We start from the raw sequence: 25,563 nt of genomic DNA on the forward strand, positions 1-25,563 counted from the left end.
GCTTCCCCCTCCCCTTTCCCAGCCGCGCTCTCAATCTCTAGCTCGCTCGCTCTCCCTCTCCGGGCCGTGGAAAGGATCCCACTTCCGGTGGGGTGTCATGGCGGCGTCTCGGACTGTGATGGCTGAGGGGAGACGGCGCTAGTGGGGAGACCGACCAAGAGGCCCCCTCCCCTCCCCGGGTCCCCCTCCCCCTGCCCCCCTCCCCCCTGCCTCCTTGCCAACGCCCCCTTCCCCTCTCCCCCTTCCGGCTCGGCGCAGAGCCCCCATCCCCACCCCCGTGGGAACGTTCGGAGCCTGCACTCCTCAGACCCTCTCCTCGCCTCTTCCCTCACCTCAGCCCCAGCTCCCCGCCCTCTTCCCGGCCCTGGGCGCCGGCCGACCCGTCCCTCCGCCGCCCCCCGGCCGCGGGGAGGACATGGCCGCGCACAGGCCGGTGGAATGGGTCCAGGCCGTGGTCAGCCGCTTCGACGAGCAGGTAACGGGCCCGTGGCGAGCGGGAGGTGGGAGCGGAGTGGGGGTGGGGCCGAAGTGGGTGAGGGGAGGAAGGAGCGGCCGCCTCCCCCGCGGCTGCCTCGGGCTCTGGAGGAAAGGAAAAGAAGGGAAGGGGGACAAGTGGGGATGGCCAAGGGGGGAGGTGCGGGGAAGGAGGGGACCTCAGGGAGCTGGGGCTCCTCTTCCCTCCTAAATCGGGGGGTGGGGCCTGTTCCCTGTCCAGCCCTCCAACTCCTCATCCCCTTTATCCCAGCTCTTCCGCTTGGTAATGGGGGTGAGTGACCTGGGGGCGCTTTCTAGGGCGCTCCATCTGGATTTAATCATTTCCCCTCTTGCCTCTTTTTTTCTTCTTGAGCGAAGGTGGGTAATATTTAGGGGTCCCTCGTCCTCTTCCCACCGCGACCCTTCTAACTGGGGGTAACTTAAGGAACCCAAAGGCCTGTCTTGTCTACCCCCGGTAGGAGAACGATAACATCCCGCCCCTCCCCCAGGTTCTGTGGCTTCCTCTCTTGGAGGGGGAAGAGTAGAAGAAAGCAGGGAAAGCACAGGTTTCTTACTTTCTGCTCCATGGTTTCAGTCCGCCCCAGAGCTCCAAGTGCACACACACTGTGCATCTTTTTAATATCCCATATGGGCGTCCCCCCATAACCCAATTATACAGATTGCCTTTAACATTGCTGTTTGCACTGGAAACCGTAGTTCTGAAAGATTTCCCCCCATTTTCGTTCTTTGGCAAGCCCCCTTCCCCTTTTCTTGCCAGCGGTCTGAGATGTGAATATTTCTTTCTCAAATGAGGATCTTGGCGAGTAAGGGGAGAAGGGTGAAAGGAAAGTGGAAAACTGCCTGTGAGCCCCTGACAACATCGAGCAAAGACAGCTGAGATGTGGTCCTAGATCCTATAATTTTGCTAATGTTTTTGACTCTTGTCTTTTGGTTGACAAGAGAACTTTCACTGAGAATGTTTGGGATGTGGGAAGAAAGTTTTAAAACTTCGGGAGGCGACTTTTTATTCCCTGACTTTCAAACACTAAATTTTGGAGTTGACCAGAATAAATCCACATCTAGCCTTTTGTCAGTGAGAATTCGTTTGACTTTGTGCTGCTATAGGTAGTTGGGGTTGGTTTTAAAAGGGATGCTTTTTGCAGCTAAGGTTCTATGGTGGGTTTCCTGAAATGAAGGAATTGTTTAGGATTGAGTCAAACTATTTTGTTTTCTGGATATAATCATAAAACATTATAGGAGCTGAGTGGTGGGGGGAAGGGCTCCATAAACATTGATCCATAAACATTTCCTTTCAGAACTGTTTTTCTGACCCATCTAACAGATATCAGGGAGTAGGCAGAGGAATAAGCTACACAGATGAAGTAGAATTACGAAGCTAATAGAGACTTGAAAGAGTTGTTTCATTCATCCTGTTTCCAGATCAAAAGGCATCTAAACCAACTAACTGTACTATTAATCTAATGAAGTAAAATGTTAACTTTGTAAAATAGACTGCATTGTTGATATAGCATTAGATTTAAAACTTGATAAAAAAAATACTTTCTGTCCATAATTTGAAAAAGGATTTAAAAGGTACACAGAAGAACCCCAAAGCTGCATCTTGTGGACAGTATAATCTTAAAAAAAAATTAATTAATTAATTTTACAGTAGAATGCTGGACAGAATAATCTGCAGGAATTTAAAGAATTTATATCACAGCTGTTACCAATTTTTAAAAATTAAAAAAATTCCACTTTAAAAATAAATTCTTCACTTCTTAGCTGTTAATAGGCTTATTTACCATATAAGAAAGAGAGAGAGTTCTCTAAATTTTAAAAGAGAGATGATTTTTATTATGTGCCCAGTAATACAACATTTTCTTTCTGCACCTAATATTAAAAGACCTTAGGCTTTTTGTGTTTGCTTTGTTATGTGCATTGTGGCGTCTCACCACCATCTGTTAAAAGTTAAGGAAATAAGTTTTTAAAACACCATTTTTCTGTATTATGTTGTAATTAGGAGAGAGATATATAAGACATTATTTCTCACATTTTTTTCTTTCAAAGTTAAAGCCCACTGACTTTGAGATGCAAAAATAGAGCTGTTTTCAATATTTAACGTAAGGGACTTATGCATACTTATTAATTATAGAAGTAATAAATGTTTAATTCAAATTAAAGTTCATCTTAAGTTTGGAGATATGTGTAGGAGAAACCGAGGCACTGAGTGGTTGAGTGACTTAATAATGAGAACTTCCTTATGAAAAGTATTGAATGTTGGACAATCAGGGATACTTTTTTCTCACTATTCCATAGAATTTGTTTTACTAATCCATATGTATAGTTAGAAGAGTTTAGATTTTTTATTGAGGGTTGGGAAAAGCCCTGTCTGTATATACTGAGAGATATTTGTATAAGAATCTTAATTATTTTGACTAAAACTTTTTGAATTTTTCATATATTGTTTGTACTTGTTTCACTGGCTCCAGGGGGAATCAAAGTTTTCCTTTTTTATTATAGCCAAGACATGTGTATGTTGAACCACTTTAGTCTCCAGGAAGCATGAGCATATCTAAAGGTGGCAGCTCTGTTTATGCGAATTGCAGTTTTGATTATGCTTCTAATATTTGTTGTAAATGAAGCAGAAGTACATTACTAACCACTGCTGATTACAGACATGTTGAATTTTTTTTTGGTACTAGTGTGCTTAACTACTGAGGCGCATCCCCGGGTGCCCCCCACCCCTCAATTTTTTTTTTTAATGTTTTTTTTTATTTTGAGACAGGGTCTCACTAAGTTGCTGAGCCTGGCTTTGAATTCACTACCCTCCTGCCTCAGCCCCCCAAGTCTCTGGGATTATAGGCATGTGCCACCATGCCCAGCACAGACAAGTTGAATTTTGATGAGTATTGTTCAGCAACTTGGTGCAGTACCAGTTAAAAGAAATGGTAGTGTTCCATCTTGACTTTTTATGAAAATTATTTGTTCATCTTGACATTTGAGCTCAAATCCTTGTTTCCAAACGATAAAGAAAATTTATTTTTTTTTTAAATATTTATTTTTTAGGTGTAGATGGACACAACACAATGCCTTTATTTTTATGTGGTGCTGAGGACCAAACCCAGGTCCTGCCCGTGCTAGGTGAGCGCTCTACCCCTGAGCCACAATTCCAACCCCAATAAAGAAAATTTCTGCAACCTGATGATATTGCATCTAGACCTAATATTTATTTATGGCCTAAGTTGAATAAGTGTTAATAGTTTTAAGAGGGATTGCCTCCTTGATTAGGGACATGGCAGTTGCAAAAGTGGACAGCCAGAAAGCTGAATTTATAAGTTATATCTTCTTCAGTCTCCTTAACCTGCCTTTATGGCGCCAAATAAGTTTCCAAATTGAAACTGGAGAATTTTAAGTGTGTAGCTTTAGGGTGTGGGCTCTTTAGTCCAGTTTCTTAATAAATTAGAACGTTCTTGTGTGCCTCACCTTGCTGTATGTGCCCCACCTGTCTCTCTGAAAGGGAGTAAGGGAAAAATATGGCTACTTGAAGTTTAAAAAAAAAAAATTGAGGCCAAGCTGGGTGATGTATGTCTGTAATCCCAGAGGCTTGGGAGGATGATGAGACAGGAGAATCATGAGTTCAAAGCCAGCTTCAGTAAGTTTGAGGCACTAAGCAACTCATTGAGACCCTGTCTCTAAATAAAATACAAAATAGGGCTGGGGATGTGGTTGAGTACCTCTGAGTTCAATCCCTGGTACCAAAAAAAAAAAAAAAAAAAAAAATTGAGGGCTGGGAACATAGCTCAGTTGGTAGAGTACTTGCCTCGTATGCACAAGGCCCAGCACCACAAAATAAAATATAAAGAAGTAAAAAAAAAAAAAAACAATGAAAATAGTCATCTTAATGATCTGTTGCAAATATGTTCATGTAAAGCACCATTTCCCATACCTAGTCAAGTGAAATAGTATAAAAAAACAAAATAAAAAATTTAAGGAACATGTTATACAATAAACTTTTATTTTAAAATTTATAATAGCTTAGTGGTTTTTCTTACACATTGAATGAATGCTAATCAGAATGCCCTTGGAATATGTGGGTAAAATTTACAGCATAAAATGATTGGCAAGTGTCTTTGATGTTACAAACCTCATGCTAATTGGTCAGATAAATAGATTTGTAAAAGTTTTAAGTTATTTTGGATTTTCAAAAAATCTACCCTCTTTAAATACTGGTCTTGGGGCTGGGGATGTGGCTCAAGCGGTAGCGCGCTCGCCTGGCATGCGTGCGGCCCGGGTTCGATCCTCAGCACCACATAACAAACAAAGATGATGTGTCTGCCGAGAACTAAAAAAATAAATAAATATTAAAATTCTCTCTCTCTCTTTAAAAAAAAAATACTGGTCTATAATTTTTGTTAGACCTGATAATAAATTGAAAATGAATATGTTTTGATGGTGAGGGATATTTTATGGGTGAGAAATAATTTTTTTGTGGATGAGAAATAATTTATTTTTTATTTTAGAACTTATCCTTTTAAGTACTTTCTTTTTTTTTAAAAAATATTTATTTATTTATTTTTTAGTTTTCAGCAGACACAACATCTTTGTTTGTATGTGGTGCTGAGGATCGAACCCGGGCCGCACGCATGCCAGGCGAGCGCGCTACCGCTTGAGCCACATCCCCGCCCCTTTTAAGTACTTTCTTCCAGCTGTTCCACAATTAGTTCTTTATACTCCCCTCAGCATCCCACCTAACCTAGGATTTGACTTAGTCTTTCTTTATGTGACTTCTTCTTTTTCACCTTCAAACTTATTTAAATTTCCTTTCTCTTGGAAATCAAACATTTACTTGGTCCTGCAGATTTCTCTGTGAACCAATCCTTTTTTTCCTTTTGTTGCATTATATCATGCTACCTCTACTGTTTATCTACCCTTTTTATAACTCTGATAACTAGTTTCTGCCTCTTTTTAACTTCTGGATTGCTACTTTCTTTTTGATACCAGGGATTTGCTGCTTTTTTTGAAAGTGATTCCTTTTAGAAAACACAGTGGTTTTCCTGGGCACAGTGGCTCATATCTGTAATCCTAACTACTTAGGAGGCTGAGGCAGAATGGCAAGTTTGAGGCTATCCTGGGCAACTTAGAGAGATCCTGTCTCTTTAAAAAAAAAAAAATAAAACAAAACATAAAAAAACTGGGAATGTAGGTTAGTGATAGAGTGCCCTTGGGTTTGATTCCCAATACCACAAAACAAAACAGTAGTCTTTGCTCAGTTGAAATACTACTGTAGTGTTCTACTGCCCTCAGGAAAGGATCTCTTCTTGTTTGCACGACATTACTTTCTTGTGTGTACATTTTCGCATTGTTTTATGTTTGTTCTTATCAATTCTTGAACAGATGTGCTTTCTTTAACATACAGTTTTTGCCTATCACTAGACTGGTGTTCCTAAACTGGGGTCTGAGTTTTATTCTGCATTTTATTTCTTCTGTCCTTATGCCAGCCGTTAGCTCTTATAGATCCTTGATTTCTTCATCTGTTGAAAAAGATTGACTAGAATGTCAATCTTTTAAAATATTAAAAATATTAATTAAATATTTTAAAATATTAAAAAATAACTTTAATATTTTAACAGCATCTCTCTGTGACACAACAGTCTATTGGGAGCTGACCCCACTTAATTTGCCAAACTATATCTCATACCTCAGCATGCACCTACTTTCTCAGGCAGGTTGGATTATTCTCTTCGTATATATCATACTTACTTCATCTTTTCTTTGTGTATGTACGTGATGCTTTAATACTGCTTTTCCAATTCCTGTAAGTGTCCTGTAAAACTTCATCCCCCCAACTCCTTTTATTTATTTATAAATTTTTTTTGAGTTGTAGATGAATACAATCTTTATTTATTTATTTTTATGTGGCGCTGAGGATCGAACCCATTGTCTCATGTGTGTGAGTCAGGACTCTACCACTGAGCCACAACCCCAGCCCCCTAAACTCCTTTTAGACTAAACTCATTACTATCTTTCTTTTTGGTGTTCTTGTCACTTGGGATTTTATATAATCACACTGTAAGCTTTTTCTCTCAGGAGGGTTGGTTGAACAAAGCTTAATTTTGTTTTTTTCTTTTGCCTTTTTATCAAAAGGGTATACACTTTCTGAAAAGTAAGAAGACCCGTTAGAATTTTCATAGTCACCCCGAGTGCCCAGCATAGTTATGAGGACACAGTGTATCACTCTTGGAATGTTTTTCATATGATTCTTTGTTGAAGGGGCAGACTGGTTAAAAAAAGTGGTGATTTTAGCTGTTTTCAATGTAAAAAGCTGAATTAATTTGTTTTTTGTAAGAACCTAGGTTATATAAGTTAAGTGACACTATAACTAGGAATGGGGTAAAAAAAAAAAAGTGGGCTTAAAGGAAGAACTTATATTTCTTCCTATTGAGTCTTGGGTTTGTCACTTACTGTTAGTGGTAAGTCTCTCCATACTTTTTTTTTTTTTTTTTTTTTTTTGCAATGATAGGAAAATGAATGCATACACTTTAAAAACTTTTGAGGTATTTAAACATAAGCCTTATACATTTTCTTTTTTGTTGGTACAGGAATTGAACCCAGGGATACTTAATTACTGAGTCACATCCCCAGCCCTTTTTTTATTTTTCATTTTGAGTCAGGGTCTTACTAAATTGCCTAGGGCCTCACTAAGCTGCCAAGGCTGCCTCTGAACTTGTGATCCTCCTGCCTCAGCCTCCCAAATTGCTGGGATTACAGGCATATGCCACCATAGCCAGCTTTTATAGCCAAATGATTATTGTTTTTTCACTGCATGAGGGAAAGTGACTACTGTCTGGATATTCCCTATTATGTACCTTGTCCAATATATTATACCTTACTTTAGCATTCATTGACAAATACTTAGGGTACTAATAGCATCCTTATGTAACTTATCCTGGATATCTGTAATTAATCTGTTTTATTGATTTATTATCTAATTTATGGCGCATAAATTTATGGTTCTTCCAAGTTTGGGAAGTATAGTAAAATGTCATAATGTTGCTATGTTTTATTTTAAATATTGCATCTTCTTATATTACTCTTTTTATTTGACTTGTTATTTGGCCAATAGGAAGTTGGATTCTTTTCTTAAATCTATTAAAAAAAAAATTTGTTTTTGCAGTCCTGGAGATGGAACCCAGGGGCGCTATACCACTGAACTACATTCTCAACCCTTTTTATTTTATTTTGAGACAGGGTTCCCTAAGTTGCCCAGACTGACCTTGAACTTTTCATCCACCTGCTTCAGTCTTCCAGGTAGCTGGAATTAAAGACATGTTCCATCTTTCCCACTTAAATCTACAGTTTGAAAAAATAATGCTTAACATGGAGAATTTTTGTCTTTAAATGAAAATTCAGTGATCTAATACAGTAGTTAGCATGCCTTATTGTTCTTTAAGTTACTTAGAATGTCATGGGGCATTTTTGTTTTAGCTTTCAAATTTAGTGTTGTGGGATTCTATATAGGCTATATTATTGTACTATAATAACATGCTTTAAAGGGGAAGCAGTATATTAAAAATATGTTTTACCCACATGTTAGGCAAACTATTTTTCATTGGGAGTTGTGGTGTATAAGAGATTGTAGGCATAGGAAAGCTCATTTTTTATTTTTCCTAAAGATGATTCTGCTACCACTCAGGAACGCAGATTTTTAAATTATGCAAGCAGGTTTAAGAATACTCAAAGGAAGGGTTGGGGATGTGGCTCAGTGGTAAAGCACTTGCCTAGTACATGCAAAGGCCTAGGTTTAATCCCCAGCACCACAAAAAAAGAATACTGAAAGAAAAATGTCAATACATCTACAGTTCTAGAATGGATCATATCATGCTTCAACAGTAGAGAAATAAATAATTGTAGACTTATCAGCCTATTCTGAAGGATATATTTCAGACAGTTCCCCAATGAATAGCAGCTACAAAAATCTTTTTTTAAATAAAGCAATATCGAAAGTTAAGCAAATGGCTTAGATTTTAGGATTGAGGTCACTGAAATGAGTCTGGTCATCTAAAATTTGTATCCTACCTAAAAAACTGAACTGTTGTGCTGACTCATGGTTTTTCTTTACAGTAATAAAAACAGGTCAAAGCTACACATTTTAAAGAATTATCAAAGCTACACATTTAAAAAGAATAACAATAAGAATTTGAGAAAATATTTTATTCCTGGGATTTTTTAGGCAATTGGCAAAGAAATTTACCAGTTTGAATGGTAGAAAGGCTCATTTTTTAAAAAGGAAGTTTGAGGAGAATGTTATATAGAAGTGGAAGGGGAGGTTTGTGGTCAGCTTAAACTGTTAAAAGGCTTAGAATCAATATTGAAGTAGAATATGGGTATCTTAAGCTGTTTCTTTGCAGGAGATTGACTGTTTATAAAAGCATTGGCTTGTTTCATCTAACATCTTTTAAATACTCCATTTTCTTGGGGGTGGGGAGGGAAAGATGGGACAATTTTCATTTTGACCTTGAAGAACATAAAAGTTGTTTTTACAATTGTAGTGACTTTAAATTAAGTTTGAGATTTCAGAAACTTGTAATTTCTATATAATACCATGCTTTAGAGCCTTCAGTAAACAGAGCTCTCTTAGAGATATGCTTCGATTCAACATTGAAGAATATGAATAACTGGTATTATAGCATTCTCACTAAAGTCTCATAAAGTATTTGCAATAGACTGCGTATTTGATCCTTCAAATGATATTATATGCCTCTGACATATAATTATATTCTTTATAAGTAGTGGCTTTTGAGCCAATGACTATATCATCAAAAGAATGTTGAGACAAGATAGCCCCAAGCTAATTTGGAATTCCTTCTTATTATAATAAAGACTTGGAATTATATTTTTAACATGTTACATGTTTTTTTTCCATAAATGGTACTAATTATTTTGTAGTAGCAATAACTGAAGGTGCAAAGTTCCAGATTGCATATTTTCTTTGAACCACAGTCTGGCACTCTTTTAGTTTGGTTTAGGGTTGTTACTACAGCCTACAAGCTGTTGCCTGCTCTTATTCCTATTTTATAGCTTTGAGTGTCTTATCCTATTGAATTTCAGAGAACTTACTCAAATTTTCCTGATGAAATCCTTCCCCCCTCCTCAATAGCTTCCTTCCCGCTAATCAAGCAATGTTAAGAGGCCTGACTTTAATTTAGTAAATAGCAGTACTTTTAGAAACTTTTTTTTTTTTTTTTAAAGAGAGAGAGAGAGAGAGAGAGAGAGAAAGAGAGAGAGAGAGAATTTTAATATTTATTTTTTAGTTTTCGGCGGACACAGCATCTTTGTTTGTATGTGGTGCTGAGGATTGAACCCGGGCCGAATGCACGCCAGGCGAGCGTGCCACCTCTTGAGCCACATCCCCAGCCCTACTTTTGGAAACTTTAAAAAACTTTTTGAGGGGCTGAGAATGGAACCTAGGTAATTAGGCACATGAGATAAGCACTGAACCCAGAAACTAATTTTGTTTCGTTTTGAAGTAAAAATATCTTTGCAGATGAGATGACCTTATGTATAAAGGTAATCCTAAGAAAACAACAACAAAACTATTAGAATAAACTTCAGTAAAGTTGCAAGACACAAGAAAAATAAGCAAAAATCAATTTTGTGTACACTAGCAGTGAACTAGTTTTTTTATGTAAAAAAAAAAACCATGTGTAGTAACACATGCCTGTACTGAAACTTATTTTTTTAAAAAATATTTTTTTTTAGGTGTAGTTGGACACAATACCTTTATTTATTTATTTATGTGCGGTGCTGAGGATTGAACCCATGTGCCTCACACATGCTAGATGAGTGCTCTACCACTGAGCCACAACCCCAGCCCCAGAAGCTTATTTTTAATGACATATTTAACTTATTTTTAACCATAATTTATACTCAGATAATGACCTTTTGGATAATTATGGCTCATAACAATCTCAAGTGATTCTTTTCTGTTTAATTGTTGACAGATTTTCTTGGGTAGTCCTCAAAGTAATTCGAACATGAGACAATAACTCTTAATTAGTTTGTGAGGCAGTAAACATTTAGCTAAGGAAAAGCTCTTGTGTGGCACACTCCTATAATTCAAGCTACTCAGGAGGTTGAGGCAGGAGGATCACAAGTTTGAAGTCAGCCTGGTCAATTTAGCAAGACCCTGTTTCAAAAACTCAAAAGGGCTAGGGATGTAGCTCAGTACAGAGCATCCCAGGTTCAATCCCCAATACTGCAAAAATTTAAAAAGAAAAGGAAAAACAACAACAAAAAAACCCTCTTGCTCTGTAAATTGCACTGTGTTCTTGGCCAGTCCCTTTACTTCTCTGTCAATTTTTTATGTTTTCATCTGTTAAATGGGGATCATATGTGTACAACTCACATTGTGGACTCATTTAGTGTCTTAGGGTTGAATCTTTTACATGAAAGGAAACTATTTATAGTCATAAAAATTTCATTATCCGTGTAGTATTTTTTATTCCTTCTTTGGAGTTTTATTTCTATTCTGGGAAAAAGTAAAATTAGAGTCAAAACAACTTGTCCTATTGTATATAGTTCACTAAGTTGAAACTAGAAGTGTGTAGCTTTCTTAATCCTTAGATCAGTTACTTCAATAAATAGAGCTTAATCAAAAGTTCTAAGTTTTATGAATAGATAACACAAATATTTAAAACTGTAGAATGCATTGTTGCTTCTTTACTCACAGATATGTTACACTTTTACCTTTGTGTTCACAATAGAGTACCTGTGAATCTTTTTTGGTTGGCTATATGTTATAAATAGACATAACATTTAAACACTGTATCCTTGGTTTCATTATTTATATATCTCCTTATCACTTCATTCATTAAAGCTTCTTTGGCTACTAGAGTTTGTGACATTGTTTTCCTTTAGTTTTCTAACATTATACTCACTGTAGATTTTTAGTTGAGGAGAGTTGAATCCTAAGGTGAGAGAATAGAATTTGTGAGAATGCCAATAGGAATATATAATTATAAATAAGAGATTATGCATTTATTTCATTTTTTTTGTCTTGGCATTACAGTCCAGTTTTGTCAGGTTGGTTTTCATACTTAAGAACTTTTCACTTACAAATTGATTAAATTTGAAGCAACTCTGAGCTTTAGTAGTATTAGAATACCTCATGTTGGATTCTTGAGTGTTTGTTTTTCCTGTTATATCTACTTTTTCAGTTTTTCTTTTCCCATAACAACTCTCAAATCTTTAAATTTGTCTTTTAGAATATTCTTTCAACTCTCCTTATCTAAATATGCCAGGCAGGTCTTATTCTTTTTGAGTAATTGAGAATAAAAGAAAAGCATTTGTGTTTCTATTATGTTTTAACTTTTGGTCTCCGATAAGTGAATCTGCAATAGGGAATAGGTTAGAATAGGTTTTGTTTTGGTCAAATGTGGTCAACAAAATCAGTAAAGACCTGAGTTCTGGTTCCTGCCCTGGCACAAACTACTTTTATGATGTTATATATATTTCTCCTGAATTCTGAGCCTGTTGCATCTGTAAAATAGAATATGATCTGACAGTTAAAAACTTCTATAACTCTTAAAATGCTTTAGTTTTTTTTTTTTTTTTGAGTGAGTCCTCTGACTGAAAGATAATTCCAGTCACTATTGATTAGACACAGATCCTTAGTTAAAAGGAATCTGAAATTATTTTAAGGGAATCATCCACAGATGATTGTCTGATTACTACTTGGACATTAAAAGACAAAAGTAGTAATTAATTCATATTTAGAAATATGAAAAATGCAGCAAAGTCACAAAATAAATGTCATTTATAATTCCACAACTCAATCATTGTTTGATTTTTTTTTAAATGTATGTAATTAAGTGTGTTTATTCTGAAATCAGACTGCCGAGGTTTGTATTTCTCTGCCACTGTTTAGCCAAATTACTTGTCCTCTTTAGGTTTCAGTTTTTCTACTTGTAGGAGTCAATAGTATTTATTTAGCAGAGGTGCTTGTGAGATTTACATAAGGAAATATTTGTAAAGCATGTGGCACAGTTTCTGACTCACAGAAGGAACTCAGTAGTTGTTGACCACTATTATTGTTAGGTGTTGGAATTGAATGAGATACACTGTTTTGTAGTATGCTTTTTTAAATTTATAATATGAACACTTTGCATATGATTTTTTTTTAAAGATAGAGAGGAGAGAGAATTTTTTTTAATATTTATTTTTTAGTTTTTGGCGGACACAACATCTTTTTTTTGTGTGTGTGGTGCTGAGGATCGAACCCGGGCTGCACACATGCCAGTCGAGCGCGCCACCGCTTGAACCACATCCCCAGCCCTACTTTGCATATGATTACATTTTCTTTTTTTAAAAAAATTTTTAGTTGTAGGTTGACACAATATCTTTTATTTATTTATTTTTATGTGGTGCTGAAGATTGAACCTAGTGCCTCACACATGCTAGGTGAGCACTCTACCACTGAGCCACAACCCAAGTCCCTGGGTTACATTTTCTTTTACATTTAACATATTAAGGGATTATATGTACTTTTAATTTTTTAATATTTAAAATAATTTTTGAAATTTTCTATTCTGAGGATGTATTTTTGCAGTCAGAAAAATAACAAAGTAAATGAATGTGAAAGTATAAAATGTGACTAATATCTATGTAAATATTACAATCTTGGGCTGGGGTTATGGCTCAGTGGCAGAGCACTTGCCTAGCACATGTGAGGCACTGGGTTCAATCCTCAGCACCACATAAAAATAAAGAAAGGTATTGTGTTTATCTACAACTAAAAAATTTATTTAAAAAAGTTACAATCTTGGTTTCTAGTAGTATAAGGTTAGCTAGGATATGGGTTTTAGACTTTTTGCGTGTGTGTATTAGGGATTGAACCCAGGGGTGTTTTACCACTGAGTTACATCCCCAGCCCTTTTTATTTTTTTGAGACAGGTTCTCCCTAAGTTGATGAGGGTCTTGCTGAACTGCTGAAGCTGGACTTGAATTTGTAATCATTTTGCTTTAGCATCCAGAGTCATTGGGATTACAGGTATACACCACTGCACCTGGCTGGGTTTTAGAGTTTTAAAGGATGGTTATATGGTTGTACTACACAAAATTTAATCAGTCCCATTAAAAGAAATATGAGATCACATTAAAGATGTGAGATGACAGAGAAGAATAGGTTTAATTTATAATTACTGTGGGATAGATAGTGAGTAGTGTAAGCAATACTTAGCAATATGGACAGTATTAAGGATATGCTGAATTTGGGGACCTTGTCTTGGTTATTTCTATCATAGTCACTAGAATTGAGGTAAGAAAAGTTGAGGATCAGATAGATGTTGGATAGGTGGTCTACTTTGACATGGAAGTTATCTAAATTAGGGTTACCAGATTTAGCATGTAGAAATATATGATGTTCAGTTAAATCTGAGTTTCAGATGAACAGTGAATACATTTTTAGTATTAAGTATTGCTCAAGTATAGCCTGAGGCCTGTTTATACTAAAAAAATTGCTCATATTTATCTGAAATTCAGATTTAATGGGGAATCCTATATTTTATCAGGCAACCCTAGCCTAGATAAGTGGTGGTGGATGTAGAATAGAGGAGAAACTGAGCTAGGAGCCATTTTTTTTTTTTTTTAAATTAGGGGAAAATAGCTAGAAAATAATTAGTTGACTGTTACAGGGTTTATTAGTGAGTAGTACATGAGTCATAAGGGAGAGTAAGTTTTTGTTTTTTTTTTTTTTTTTTGGTTCCAGGGATTAAAACCAGAGGTCTTTTACCACTATTCTACATCCGCAGCCCTTTATATTTTTTCTTTTGAGACAGGGTCTCACTAAGTTGTGTAGGACCTTGCTAAGTTGTGCTGAGGCTGGTCTTGAACTTGCCACCATATGGCAAGAGTGAGTTTTTATAAAAGAAAAGAGTTTGGAATTTGGCCTTCTTGAGTCTTCCATTCATTGTTTTAATTCTATCCTCTCTAACTTGACAGAGTAAGTTTGTCTGTTTACTTTAAAAATACTTGAAGACAGATGTAATTATTCTTTAGATCTTCCCTCAGCCGTAAGAAAAACTTAGTTCTTTCTTCAGCAAAGGATATGTTTCTAAGATGTCTTATCATCTTGTTGTTCTTTTGATTCAAAGGAGGTCAATACTCAGGCATACTGTTTTTCATTTTTTCTCTCAATATTTTTCTAGATGAGGGCCTTACATGAAACTTTTCTCATAAATGCTGACCTTCAGGTATACTGTGTCTTTGGTATTCATGTATTACCAGTGTAGTAAATCTATCAAAAGTGTTAATGGGCATGTTTCTATGTTTTTGAGTTTTATCATGACATATTTCAAACATAAACAAAAATAGATGATATAAATTAATGCCCATGTATCCACTACCAGCTACTACCTAGTCTTTTTTCCATCCACATTCCTACCCATTTCTATCTCTGACCTCTCCATCATTTTGAAGCAGTTCCTTATATCATCTCACTATGATTTAGTCTTAATTCATGCTGACTTTAAGAACTGTGTGATATAAAAGCAGAACTCAATAAGGAATCAGAAGACTTGAGTCCTAATTTTTTACTGGAGTGAGTTATAACTTCATCAAATCCATCTGTCTTGAGCCCTGAATTCCTAATATGTTTAAGAGTGTGCAGGTTGTAGAGGGACCTTCCCTTTTTTCACAGGTACTTTGAAAATCAAAGATTTGTGGTATGAGGGTACTTTGTAAACTCTGAACTTAAAAGCACTTTATACAGGTTAAGATTTCATCATCAGTAATAAGTGGTGCTTCTCTGTTTAGGTGTTAAGAAGTCATCTGTATAGTAGTCTTAGAATTATTCGGATGTTGGTATTTAGTCTGTAGTACATTTTCACCTGTGCTAATCAAACTACCTGAGAGGAGCAACTCAGAGAAGGAAAAGGTGACTTTGGGCTTGTAGTTTCAGAGATCTCAGTTTATGGTCAGCTGACTCCATTGCTCTGGGCTGAAGCGAAACAAAACAACATGGCAGAAGTGCATGGCAGAGGAAAGCTGCTCAGGTCATGCTACCAGGAAGAAAGCAGAGAGAGGGGAGGGCCAGGGATAGACATAGTCCAAGACCACACCCCCAGTGACTTACTTCTTTCAACCACACCCCACATGCATACAGTTATTATTAATCCATCACATGCATTAGTCCACTGATGAAGTTTTAGCTTTCATAACTTTTTTATCTCTGAACATTGCTACATTGCCTAACACATGAACTGTTTAGGGGACATTTTTAGATCTAAACCATAGCATATCTTACTCAGCCTTGCATTTTGACAGTTAGAGCAGCATCTACTCATTCCTACTCTGGCACCTGTCTATTCTTCCTGACTTCTCAAAGTTTACTGATAACATTTACCTTGTCATGTTTCCAAGTTTTTGTCTATACCCTTGGGTTAATTTATTTTTAATTTTTAAAAAATTTTTAATATTTAGTTTTCAGTTTTCAGCAGACACAGCATCTTTGTTTGTATGTGGTGCTGATGATCGAACCTGGGTCGCACGCGGGCCAGGCGAGCGTGCCACCGCTTGAGTCACATCCCCAGCCCCTTGAGTTAATTTATGTAAACTTGAATTCAGATAAAGCTGGAAGGTAGAGTTTCCATGCTTTATTCAATAGTTGAGCAATGCTTTTTCAAATTTGAAGATCAACCGGGCGTGGTGGCACACTCCTGTAATCCTAGTGGCTGGGGAGGCTAAGGCAGGAAGATTTGAGTTCAAAGGCAGCCTCAGCAATGGCCGGGCATTAAGCAACTCAGTGAGACCCTGTCTCTAAATAAAATACAGAATAGGGCTGGGGATGTGGCTCAGTGGTCGAGTGCCCCTGAGTTCAGTCCTCCCTGCCTGGTACCCCAAAAAACAAACCCCACAAATTTGAAGATCGTTTAAATTTGAAGATGTTGCTTTAAATAATTAGAAGTAAAAATTGAATAGTTTTGTTTCTAATAATCTGTTAGTATTACATAGTCTAGTGGTTCATGTTCTTACTTCCTTATTATTATTATTATTTTTTGGTACTGGGAATCAAACCAAATACAGGGCCTCTGTATGCCAGGCAATCCTCTACCATTGAAATATAATCCTAGCCCGTTAACTCTTTGATCCTAATATATGTTAAATAGTTTTCAATATTTTGGCATTTTATTTTTCAAGACTCTAATTATTCTGAAATTTTAATGGTTTTAAATCTTCTATTAATATGCCCATTTTGTGTGGTATGTATTCTTTGTTAAGCATCTTCATAAAACTGAGTTTGGGAGAGGCTAAAGCACTTGCCTCACATGTATGAGGCACTGGGTTTGATCTTCTGCACCACATAAAAATAAATAAAGATACTTTGTGTTTAAAAAAAAAGTTGGTGGGGGATGTAACTTGGTTGTAAAGTACCCTTGGGTTCAGTTCTCAGTATCCCCCCACCAAAAAAAAAAAAAAAAAAATTGTGCCTGTATTACTTAAAAATCATTGTTACAAAACTGTCTTTGGTGCAAGATTAGGATGCATGGATTACTTGTGAATATATGTTAAAATTAAGCAGTCCAAATCTGTGCACATAGTTTAGCAAACAGGTCTGAAGTAAATTGTTACTGATTTGTGCATTATAGTCAAAATATTACACTTGAGAAAATGTACTAGTGTGGTGAAGTATGTACCCAAAATTCAATCTTGTGTCTATAAAGATTCTGTGCCATTAGCATTTGTGTTATTATGAGGTGACCGGTCCTCAGTGCCATTCATATGTGTTTACTGTTAGTAACTGCACTGTTCTAAACAAACCATGTAGGTCAGCTTTTGGAAATATACTGACTGCAGGTATGTTGAGAACTCTAGACTTGCATCTCACAATGTCTGAGAAGACAAGTGTGCATCCATATGCCACTGGGGAATACCCTTCTGCTGTGTTTATCTTTTAGGTGGCATGATAACAGAATTATATCATGAGGATTAAGCAATGAAAGATTATAAACCAATTTTTGGACTGAAAAAGCAGGGTTCGGTGATTAAGTGGAGGCATTGATTTTGTGGTGAAATCCTGAACTTGTAGGGAAGCACAAGAAAAGAATGGAAAAGGTGGTTGGGTGGGCACAACATCTTCGTTTGTATGTGGTGCTGAGGATCGAACCCGGGCCGCACGCACGCTAGGCGAGCGCGTTACCGCTTGAGCCACATCCCCAGCACCGAAACAAGCATTCTTAAAGTGTTCAGAAACAGAACAGACTATGAAGCTTGAATTCTGTTTCCAGCAGAAATAGCCTTCAGAAAAGAAGAAAGCCACTTTTAAACAAAAGCTGAGAGAATTTGTTACCAGCAAACCAGTACTATAAGATTACTAAAGTTCTTTAGGTGGAAGGAAAATGTCTCAAATGGAAGTACAAAACTGTTAAGAAACAGTGAAGGGCATTCAATTTAGTATGTCAGTAAATATATAAGAACATTGCCTTTTTTTTTTGTTTTGGTTAATTTTTGGAACTATTGGTTTTTATTATTCTAGAATGATAACATTTCTACAGTTTATTTTTAATAATTTTTTTTAGATGTTGATGGACCTTTATTTTATTCATTTATTCATATGGTGCTGAGAATCGAATCCAGTGCCTCACACATGCTAGGCAAGTGCTCTACTACTAGGCCACAACCCCAGCCCATGTTCTTAATTTTTCTGAAGGCCCGTTTATCAGTTTTTTTTAGGAAGAAAAAAGATCATGCTTTTGGTTATCTAAGAAATCTTTGCTATACAAGGTCACAATTTTTCTATTATTTTCCATCTTTTTGCAGTATTGGGGATTGAGCCCAGAGCACTCTACTACTGAGCTACATCCCTAATTAATCCTTTTTATTTTTTGAGACAGGTCTTTTTAAATTGTCTAGGCTGGCCTTGAACTTGTGATCCTCCTGTCTCCGACTGAAGAGTTGCTGGAATTACAGGCATGCATCACCACTCCCAGCTCTCCTAGTTCTTGGAGAAATGTATTGTTTTAGGTTTTATACTAAGGTTTGACTCATTTTTAGTTAATTTTTGTATGTGTGATTCTGAATGCCTACTGTAATGCTAATACTGTATAGTTTTTATTATTTATTTTTAAAAAAATATTATTTATTTTTTAGTTGTAGTTGTAGACAATATCTTTATATGTGGTGCTGAGGGTTGAACCCAGGGTTTCACACATGCTAGGCGAGTGCTTTACCACTGAGTCACAACCCCAGCCCTTAGTTTTTATTATTGTACTTTATAGTACAGTATGAAATCAAGTAGTTTAAGTTCTCTAACTTTGTTTTTTTTCCAAATTGTTTTAACTAGTCTAGATTCTTTGTATGTACATATGCATACATAGTTTAGGATCATCTTGTTCATTTTGATAGGGATTGTGTTGAATACGTAGATCAGTTTTGGGAGAATTGTCATTTTTAACAGATATTTTAGTTTTAATTTCTAATTGTTTCAAATATATAGAAATATATTCATTTTCCTTTTTGTTTTTATTTTTAGATAGGGCATAGTTTTTTTTGTGTGTGTTTGAGTTTAAAGAGGTACTAAGGATTGAACCCAGGGCCTTATGTATACTAGGCAAGCGCTGTACCACTGAGCCATGTCCTAGCCTTTTTTTTTTTTTTTTTTTTTTTTGGTTACTGGGGATTGAACCCATGAGTGATTTTCCCACAGAGCCACATCCCCAGCCCTTTTTTTTTTTTTGTTTTGAGACAGATCTTGCTATTTGCCCCAGGTGGTCATGAATGCAGTTTTCCTGCCTCAGCCTTTTGAACAGCTGGGATTATAGGTATGGACCACTTCACCTGGCTGTTTTCTTTTTTTTTAAATTTTGTTTTGAGATAGGGTCTTTCTGAGTTGTCCAGGCTGGCCTCAATCTTGTGATCTTTCTGCCTCAGCTTGCTGAGATGTTCTGGGATGTTCTACTGCGCTTGGCTCCAGCCATAGTCTCCCACCCCCTGTACTGTGTATGCTAGGCAAGCATTTAACCACTGAGTTACATCCTCCAGCCCTCTCATCAAAGATTTTAGGAATAATTCTGATTGTCCTTCACAGAATTCATCTAAACATATTTGGTAGTCTAGTCTCTGCTTAACCTGTAAAAACTATACTAATTGTAAGGAGTCTTTGTATTATTAGATTTTATAGATGAATATAGTTGAGGTGATGCTGACAGAAATAAGAAACAGGGAGAATCAACTCTTTTGGCCTCCTCTGTCTTGTGGTATCTTTTAGTGTCTCTTTGGCAGAGCATTAACAAGCCAGTTGGCAAAGGAGAAATAAAATTTGTACAGTAGTTCCACCATCAGAAAATAAAGTATAGGGCTGTGGTCATAGCTTAGTGGTAGAGCATTTGCCTAGCATGTGTGAGGAACTGGGTTCGATCCTCAGCACCACATTAAAAAAAAAAATAAATAAAGGTATTGTGTCCATCTACAAACTTAAAAAAAAAGTATGAAGGATGGCTTGAAGGTGATAGATAGTAGTTTAGTACAGTACCTCTTTGGCTATTCATCAGTCACATATGCCTTTAAATAGTATTTCATTTTCTGTATAGGAAAAAAAGGACTCTAAACATTTGATAAACAAAATGGAAATATCTCTTGTAAAAATGAAGATGTGTGGGTGGGCTGGGGTTGTGGCTCAGTGGCAGAGCGCTTACCTAGCATGTGTGAGGCACTGGGTTCGATTCTCAGCACCACATATAAATAAATTAATAAACAAAATAAAGGTCCATCGACAATTAAAAAATAAAGATGTCCTAACCCTCTTCCCCAAATGAGGAGCAAACTCCTAATTTATTGTATCCATTTCTGGGTGATAGTTACACTATCCTTTTCTTTACTGTGTTAATTATGACTCAGATTCATAGTCCTGCCTGAATATCCTGTTATCTAAGGACTAAATTGTAAAGCTTACCTTTACTAATAAAGTTTGTGTAACGTTGAGAAGAGAGCTTTGGAAGCTGAGGCAGGAGGATCAAAAGGTCAAAGCCAGCCTAAGCAACTTATTGAGACCCTGTCTCAAAATAAAAAGTAAAAATGGATGGGGATGTGGCTCAGGGGTTGAGTGCCATGAGTTCCATCCTTGGTACTTCCTTCAAAAAAATAACATTGAGGAGAAGAGAGAAGAAATTGTCTTATATATTCACAGTATCTATCTCCCCATACTAAGCATGGAAGAAAATATGTGTAGCTGCTATAGATCTTGCTTCTGTTACTAGTTGAGAGATTGCAATTCCTATTTATAATTTCCTTCTTTTGTTGCCTGGACCATGTTTCCTTGGCCCTCATTGTGGATTTCAGATGGTGGGGTAAGCCAAATCTTCATTAATGAAGAATATGACTCCTCACTGGGTCCTGCTTCTCACTCAGGTGTGTGTGATTATGTGGTTATAGTTTTTCATTAACTTTTGCTCTTATACATACAAGTTTAGAGACATTTCAGACATTCCTCGAAGTTCAAGATATAATTCTTCCTCTTTTCTTTATGCAGCAGCAGTCTGGTATCTCCTTGGTAATCAGGCTGAATGACACCATCTAATAGAATAAGCTCCTTCTTTGATGTTGATGGAGTACAGTGATTCTCAACTGGGGGTAATTTTGCCTTCTAGGGGACATTGACAATGTCTGGAGATGTTTTTAATTGCCCTTTGGGAGGGCAGTGCTACTGACATCTAGTGGATAGAGCACCCTACAATGCACAGGAAAGAATTATCCAGTCTAAAATGTCAGTGATGCCAAGTTGAGAAATTATTTTTTTTTTAATTTATTTTTTAGTTGTAGTTGGAAACAATACCTTTATTTTACTTATTTATTTTTATGTGGTGCTGAGGATCGAACCCAGGGCCTCACCTGTGCTAGGCAAGCAGCTCTACCGCTGAGCTACTACCTCAGCCCCCAAGTTGAGAAATTCTGATTTAGTGTCATGGAGGCAATGATCATGAGGTAGTTTCAACATCCATTTCAGTGGATCCTAGTGGAATCATTCCTTTCATGGGAACAAAGGCCTCCAAATTAGCAGGTATCCAAGTTGGAGGTACTAGAAGTAAAACTTCTGCTAATGGGGTTTTTAGGGATAGTATCAAATGGACCTCTTTTGCTTCTGTTCCTTGATTCTCAGACCCATGTAGTCTGGCTGTTGGGAAAACAATATTTGATTCAAAGTAAGTGCATCCTGTAAGATGAACTTTGGTTCTTGAGGAGTTGTTCTAGCTAGCATTGTAACTGAGTTTTGAGTAGGCTAGTTGTTGGTAGAAGCATTGCAGGCAGGGAGGCAAATCTACTCCAGAACATGTATATTGCTGTTGGGAAAAATTTTGTTCCTTCTATGTAAATCTGCATGTATATATAGGATTTATTTTCCTCCTGTTATAAAGTATGTTACTATCCACTGTCGTTAATACTTTGTGAACATTGCATTTTCTCATTAAAAAAGAAAAGCAAAATAATTATCTGACCAAGAAAAGCTATTAGTAAATTGTAGACTTTTTTTAAAATATTTTTTTAGGGGAGGGGAGGGGAGGGGAGGGGAGGGGGGATAGTAGACAATAGGACAGACAGCAGAATACATCAGACACTAGAAAGGCAATATGTCAATCAATGGAAGGGTAACTGATGTGATACAGCAATTTGTATACGGGGTAAAAGCGGGAGTTCATAATCCACTTGAATCAAACCGTGTAATATGATGTATTAAGAACTATGTAATGTTATGAACGACCAATAAAAAAAAATAAAAAATAAAATATTTTTTTAGAGAGAGAGAGAAGAGAGAGAGAATTTTTTTTTTAAATATTTATTTTTCAGTTTTCAGTGGACACCTTTATTTTATTTTATGTGGTGCTGAGGATCGAACCCAGCACCCTGCGCATGCCAGGTGAGCACATTACCGCTTGAGCCACATCCCCAGCCCCAAAATTGTAGACTTTTAAACACTAATTACCTACCAACTTTGGAGTAACTATAAACTGGTGAATTTTGACTATGGACTTTACTCATACAGATTTATCATTATTACCTCTATGTCAGATTTTGTTGAAATCCTCATGGTAGAAATCCATTGTTATGGATCATATGATTGAAAACTTTTAGGCTTCCATTTCTTTCAAGATACAGACTGAATTGATATATTATAATATTTTTAATAGTTTTATCAAATTTAGGTGAGGTTTATTATTATTATTTTTTGGGGTACCAGAGATTGAACTCAAGGGAACTCAACCACAAGCCACATCCCCAGCCCGATTTTGTATAGTATTTAGCGTCAGGGTCTCACTGAGTTGCTTAGTGCTTTGGTGTTGCTGAGGCTAGCAATCTTCCTGCTTCAGCCTCCTAAGCTGCTGGGATTACAGGCATATGTCACTGAGCCTGGTTAGGTAAAATTTAATTTCATTGAAAGTTGAAGGGAGAAAGGCTAAATTGTAACCAGATAACTAAAGAACTTTTACTAATAGGGTTAGCAGTTTTCATTTGGAATAATGTATATGTTTCAAAGCAGTAAATAGTTCAGATAAGAGTATCTAATCCGAATCTATTTAACCTATCTGCTTAAACATAGAGGCAACCTTGCGATATCAAAGAGATACCAAAGGAAACCTTGAGAATATTAAATTTTAAAAGTCCTCCCTTTCAAGGCCCTACCAAAACATAACAACTTTAAAATTATTTATTTTTATTAATTATCTATTTTTTAAAAATATTTATTTTTTAGTTGTAATTGGACACAATACCTTTATTTTATTTATTTATTTTATGTGGTGCTGAGGATTGAACTCAGGGCCCCACATGTTCGAGGTGAGTGCTCTACCACTGAGCCACAACACCAGCCCCCTTAATTATCTGTTAATTATATCTGTGTTCCATGAGGACAGGGATTTTGTTTTTTTTTCTTTCATTGTTATATACTTTGTTAGTATAGTGCTTTGCACATAGAATGTATTTATTGAATGAATGAATATGTGAAATATTAAAAAAAAAAAAGGAAATATTCCACACTCTTGAAGTGTTTGTCTTATAATGGTCTTATCAAATTGTAGACTGGCTCTTATTTACCATTTTTAGTCCATTCTAACCGAATCATATTTTTACCCATTCTTTGGCATTTATTTTTGAACTCCTAGAAAAATGCTAAAATGTAGTTTAAACATCAGCATTTATGAATTAGAAGTTCAGTATTACATGATTTAAAGGGTTGAATTATAGAGAAATTGTCTTTCAAATATGGTACATATATTAAACTAATGCATGATTGGTTTATACTAGGTAAATGAGATAGATGCACTATTTTTATTTAGTATTTTATGGCTTTATTCTGTATTTTGTGTGTCTGAAGCATAAAAGGTGCTAAAAGAATTTCAAAAAAAATTTTTTAGTTGTTGATAGACCTTTATTTTATTTATTTATATGTGGTGCTGAGAATTGAACCCAGCGCCTCACACATGCCAGGCAAGTGTGCTACCGCTGAGCCATAGCCGTAGCCCGCTAAAAGAATTTTTGAACCTAGAAGTTGAAGGGATTTCTTTAACTTGAAACAATCACAAGTAAGAATGAAGAATTTACTTGATTTTTTTTCATTCTGTGAAAATTATTCTGTGTCTGAAGAATTTGAGTGTTTAAATAGTGCTTCATAAATATCCCCAGGCATAGCACAGTTCCTGCTTGGAAGAGTCATAATAAGCATTCAACTGTTAAATGAATGAAAGAGTTTTAACTTTATTCTCTGGATGACAGAGAGCCATTGAAAGGTTTTAAGCATGAATGGCATGCTCACATATTTTAAAATGTGTTTCTTTGTAGTTAGACAGGATATGGATTTGAGGGGACCATATTAAAGACAAGAAGAATTAGAATTATTAGTAATAAGAGTTGGTGCTCTGAGCTAAAGAGGTTATGGTAGGAATTCAGAAGAGAGGGAGATGAGAAATCTGTTTAGAAGATAACATTGAAAGGGGGACAAGGAAGAGACTAAAGCAAGGGTTAAAGACAGAAATTGTGAATGACAGCTTTCTGTTTTTTTTAGGGAAAATTTGTTTTGAATGATAAGTAAGGGATTTATGTTTTGAAGTTGGGTATTTCCTATTCGGGTATTTTCTTTAGAGATGCTTTTTGTTTTTTTGCCTACATCAGAACAAATTCCGTCAGGCACAGTGGTGCATGCCTGTAATTCCCAAAATTTGAGAGGCTGAGGCAGGAGGATTGTGAGTTTGAGAACAACCTCAACAATTTAGTGAGGCCCTAAGTAGCTTAGAGAGAACCAGTATTAAAAATTAAAAAAAAAAAAAAAAAAGCTGGTTATGTAGCCCAGTGGTAAAGTGCCCCCTGGGTTCAGTCCCTGGTGACAAACAATTACAAACAAAATCCCTTTAACTTTTTTTTCTTTTTTTTCCCCCCAGTGCTGGGAATTGAACCCAGAACCTTGTGCATGCTAGGCAAATGTTCTACCATTGAGCTTCTTGTACCAAAACCCTCTTCAAGTTCTATTTCTTTTTCTTTTTTTTCGATACCAGGGTTTGAACTCTGGGGCACTCAACCACTGAGCCACACCCCCAGCCCTATTTTGTATTTTATTTAGAGACAGAGTTTCACTGAGTTGATTAGAGCGTGGCTGTTGCTGATGCTGACTTTGAACTTTCGATCCTCCTGCCTGAACCTCCAGACCTGCTGGGATTATAGGCCTGTGCCACCACGCCCAGCTCCTCAGGTTCTTTGGATGGAGTCTTGCCATTGAAATAGGCACACATTATTTTATTTTGCTCAAGTATATTTATACTGACAGACTCAAATATCTACTACTTTTACATTTTGTTTGACTATACTTGTATTGGATCAAATGTACTTTTCTTATTAAATTGTTGTCTGCCTTTGGTCCTAAAGAGCATTTCCACCTCTGTAATTTTATTTTAATATTGGTTTTCCAATAAACTGAGGATGAATATATCATCTAAAGTATATGTTTTAGGGCTGGGAGTGTAGTTCAGTGATAGTATGTTTGCCTAGTTTGTGGGTAGCCCTGAGTTTAATCCCTACCACTGGTGCAAGGGGAAGTGTGTGTTTTGTAATACC

At 36.5% G+C, this 25,563-nt stretch overlaps 1 protein-coding gene across 2 annotated transcripts in view; it reads left to right on the top strand.

The window, feature by feature from the left end:
- The first annotated feature begins 308 nt into the window (after positions 1 to 308).
- The window catches only part of Nf1 (neurofibromin 1), a 251,252-nt gene continuing 225,997 nt past the window's right edge, over positions 309 to 25,563 (top strand). For both annotated transcript variants that reach the window (XM_077800375.1, XM_077800376.1), the window contains exon 1: positions 309 to 475. In XM_077800375.1, the coding sequence (XP_077656501.1) occupies positions 416 to 475 (60 nt within the window). In that variant the 5' untranslated portion in view covers positions 309 to 415. The remainder of the gene's footprint in view (positions 476 to 25,563) is intronic.

This window comes from Urocitellus parryii, chromosome 7 (assembly GCF_045843805.1).
Source record: "Urocitellus parryii isolate mUroPar1 chromosome 7, mUroPar1.hap1, whole genome shotgun sequence".
In the NCBI taxonomy this organism is placed as follows: Eukaryota; Metazoa; Chordata; class Mammalia; order Rodentia; family Sciuridae; genus Urocitellus; species Urocitellus parryii.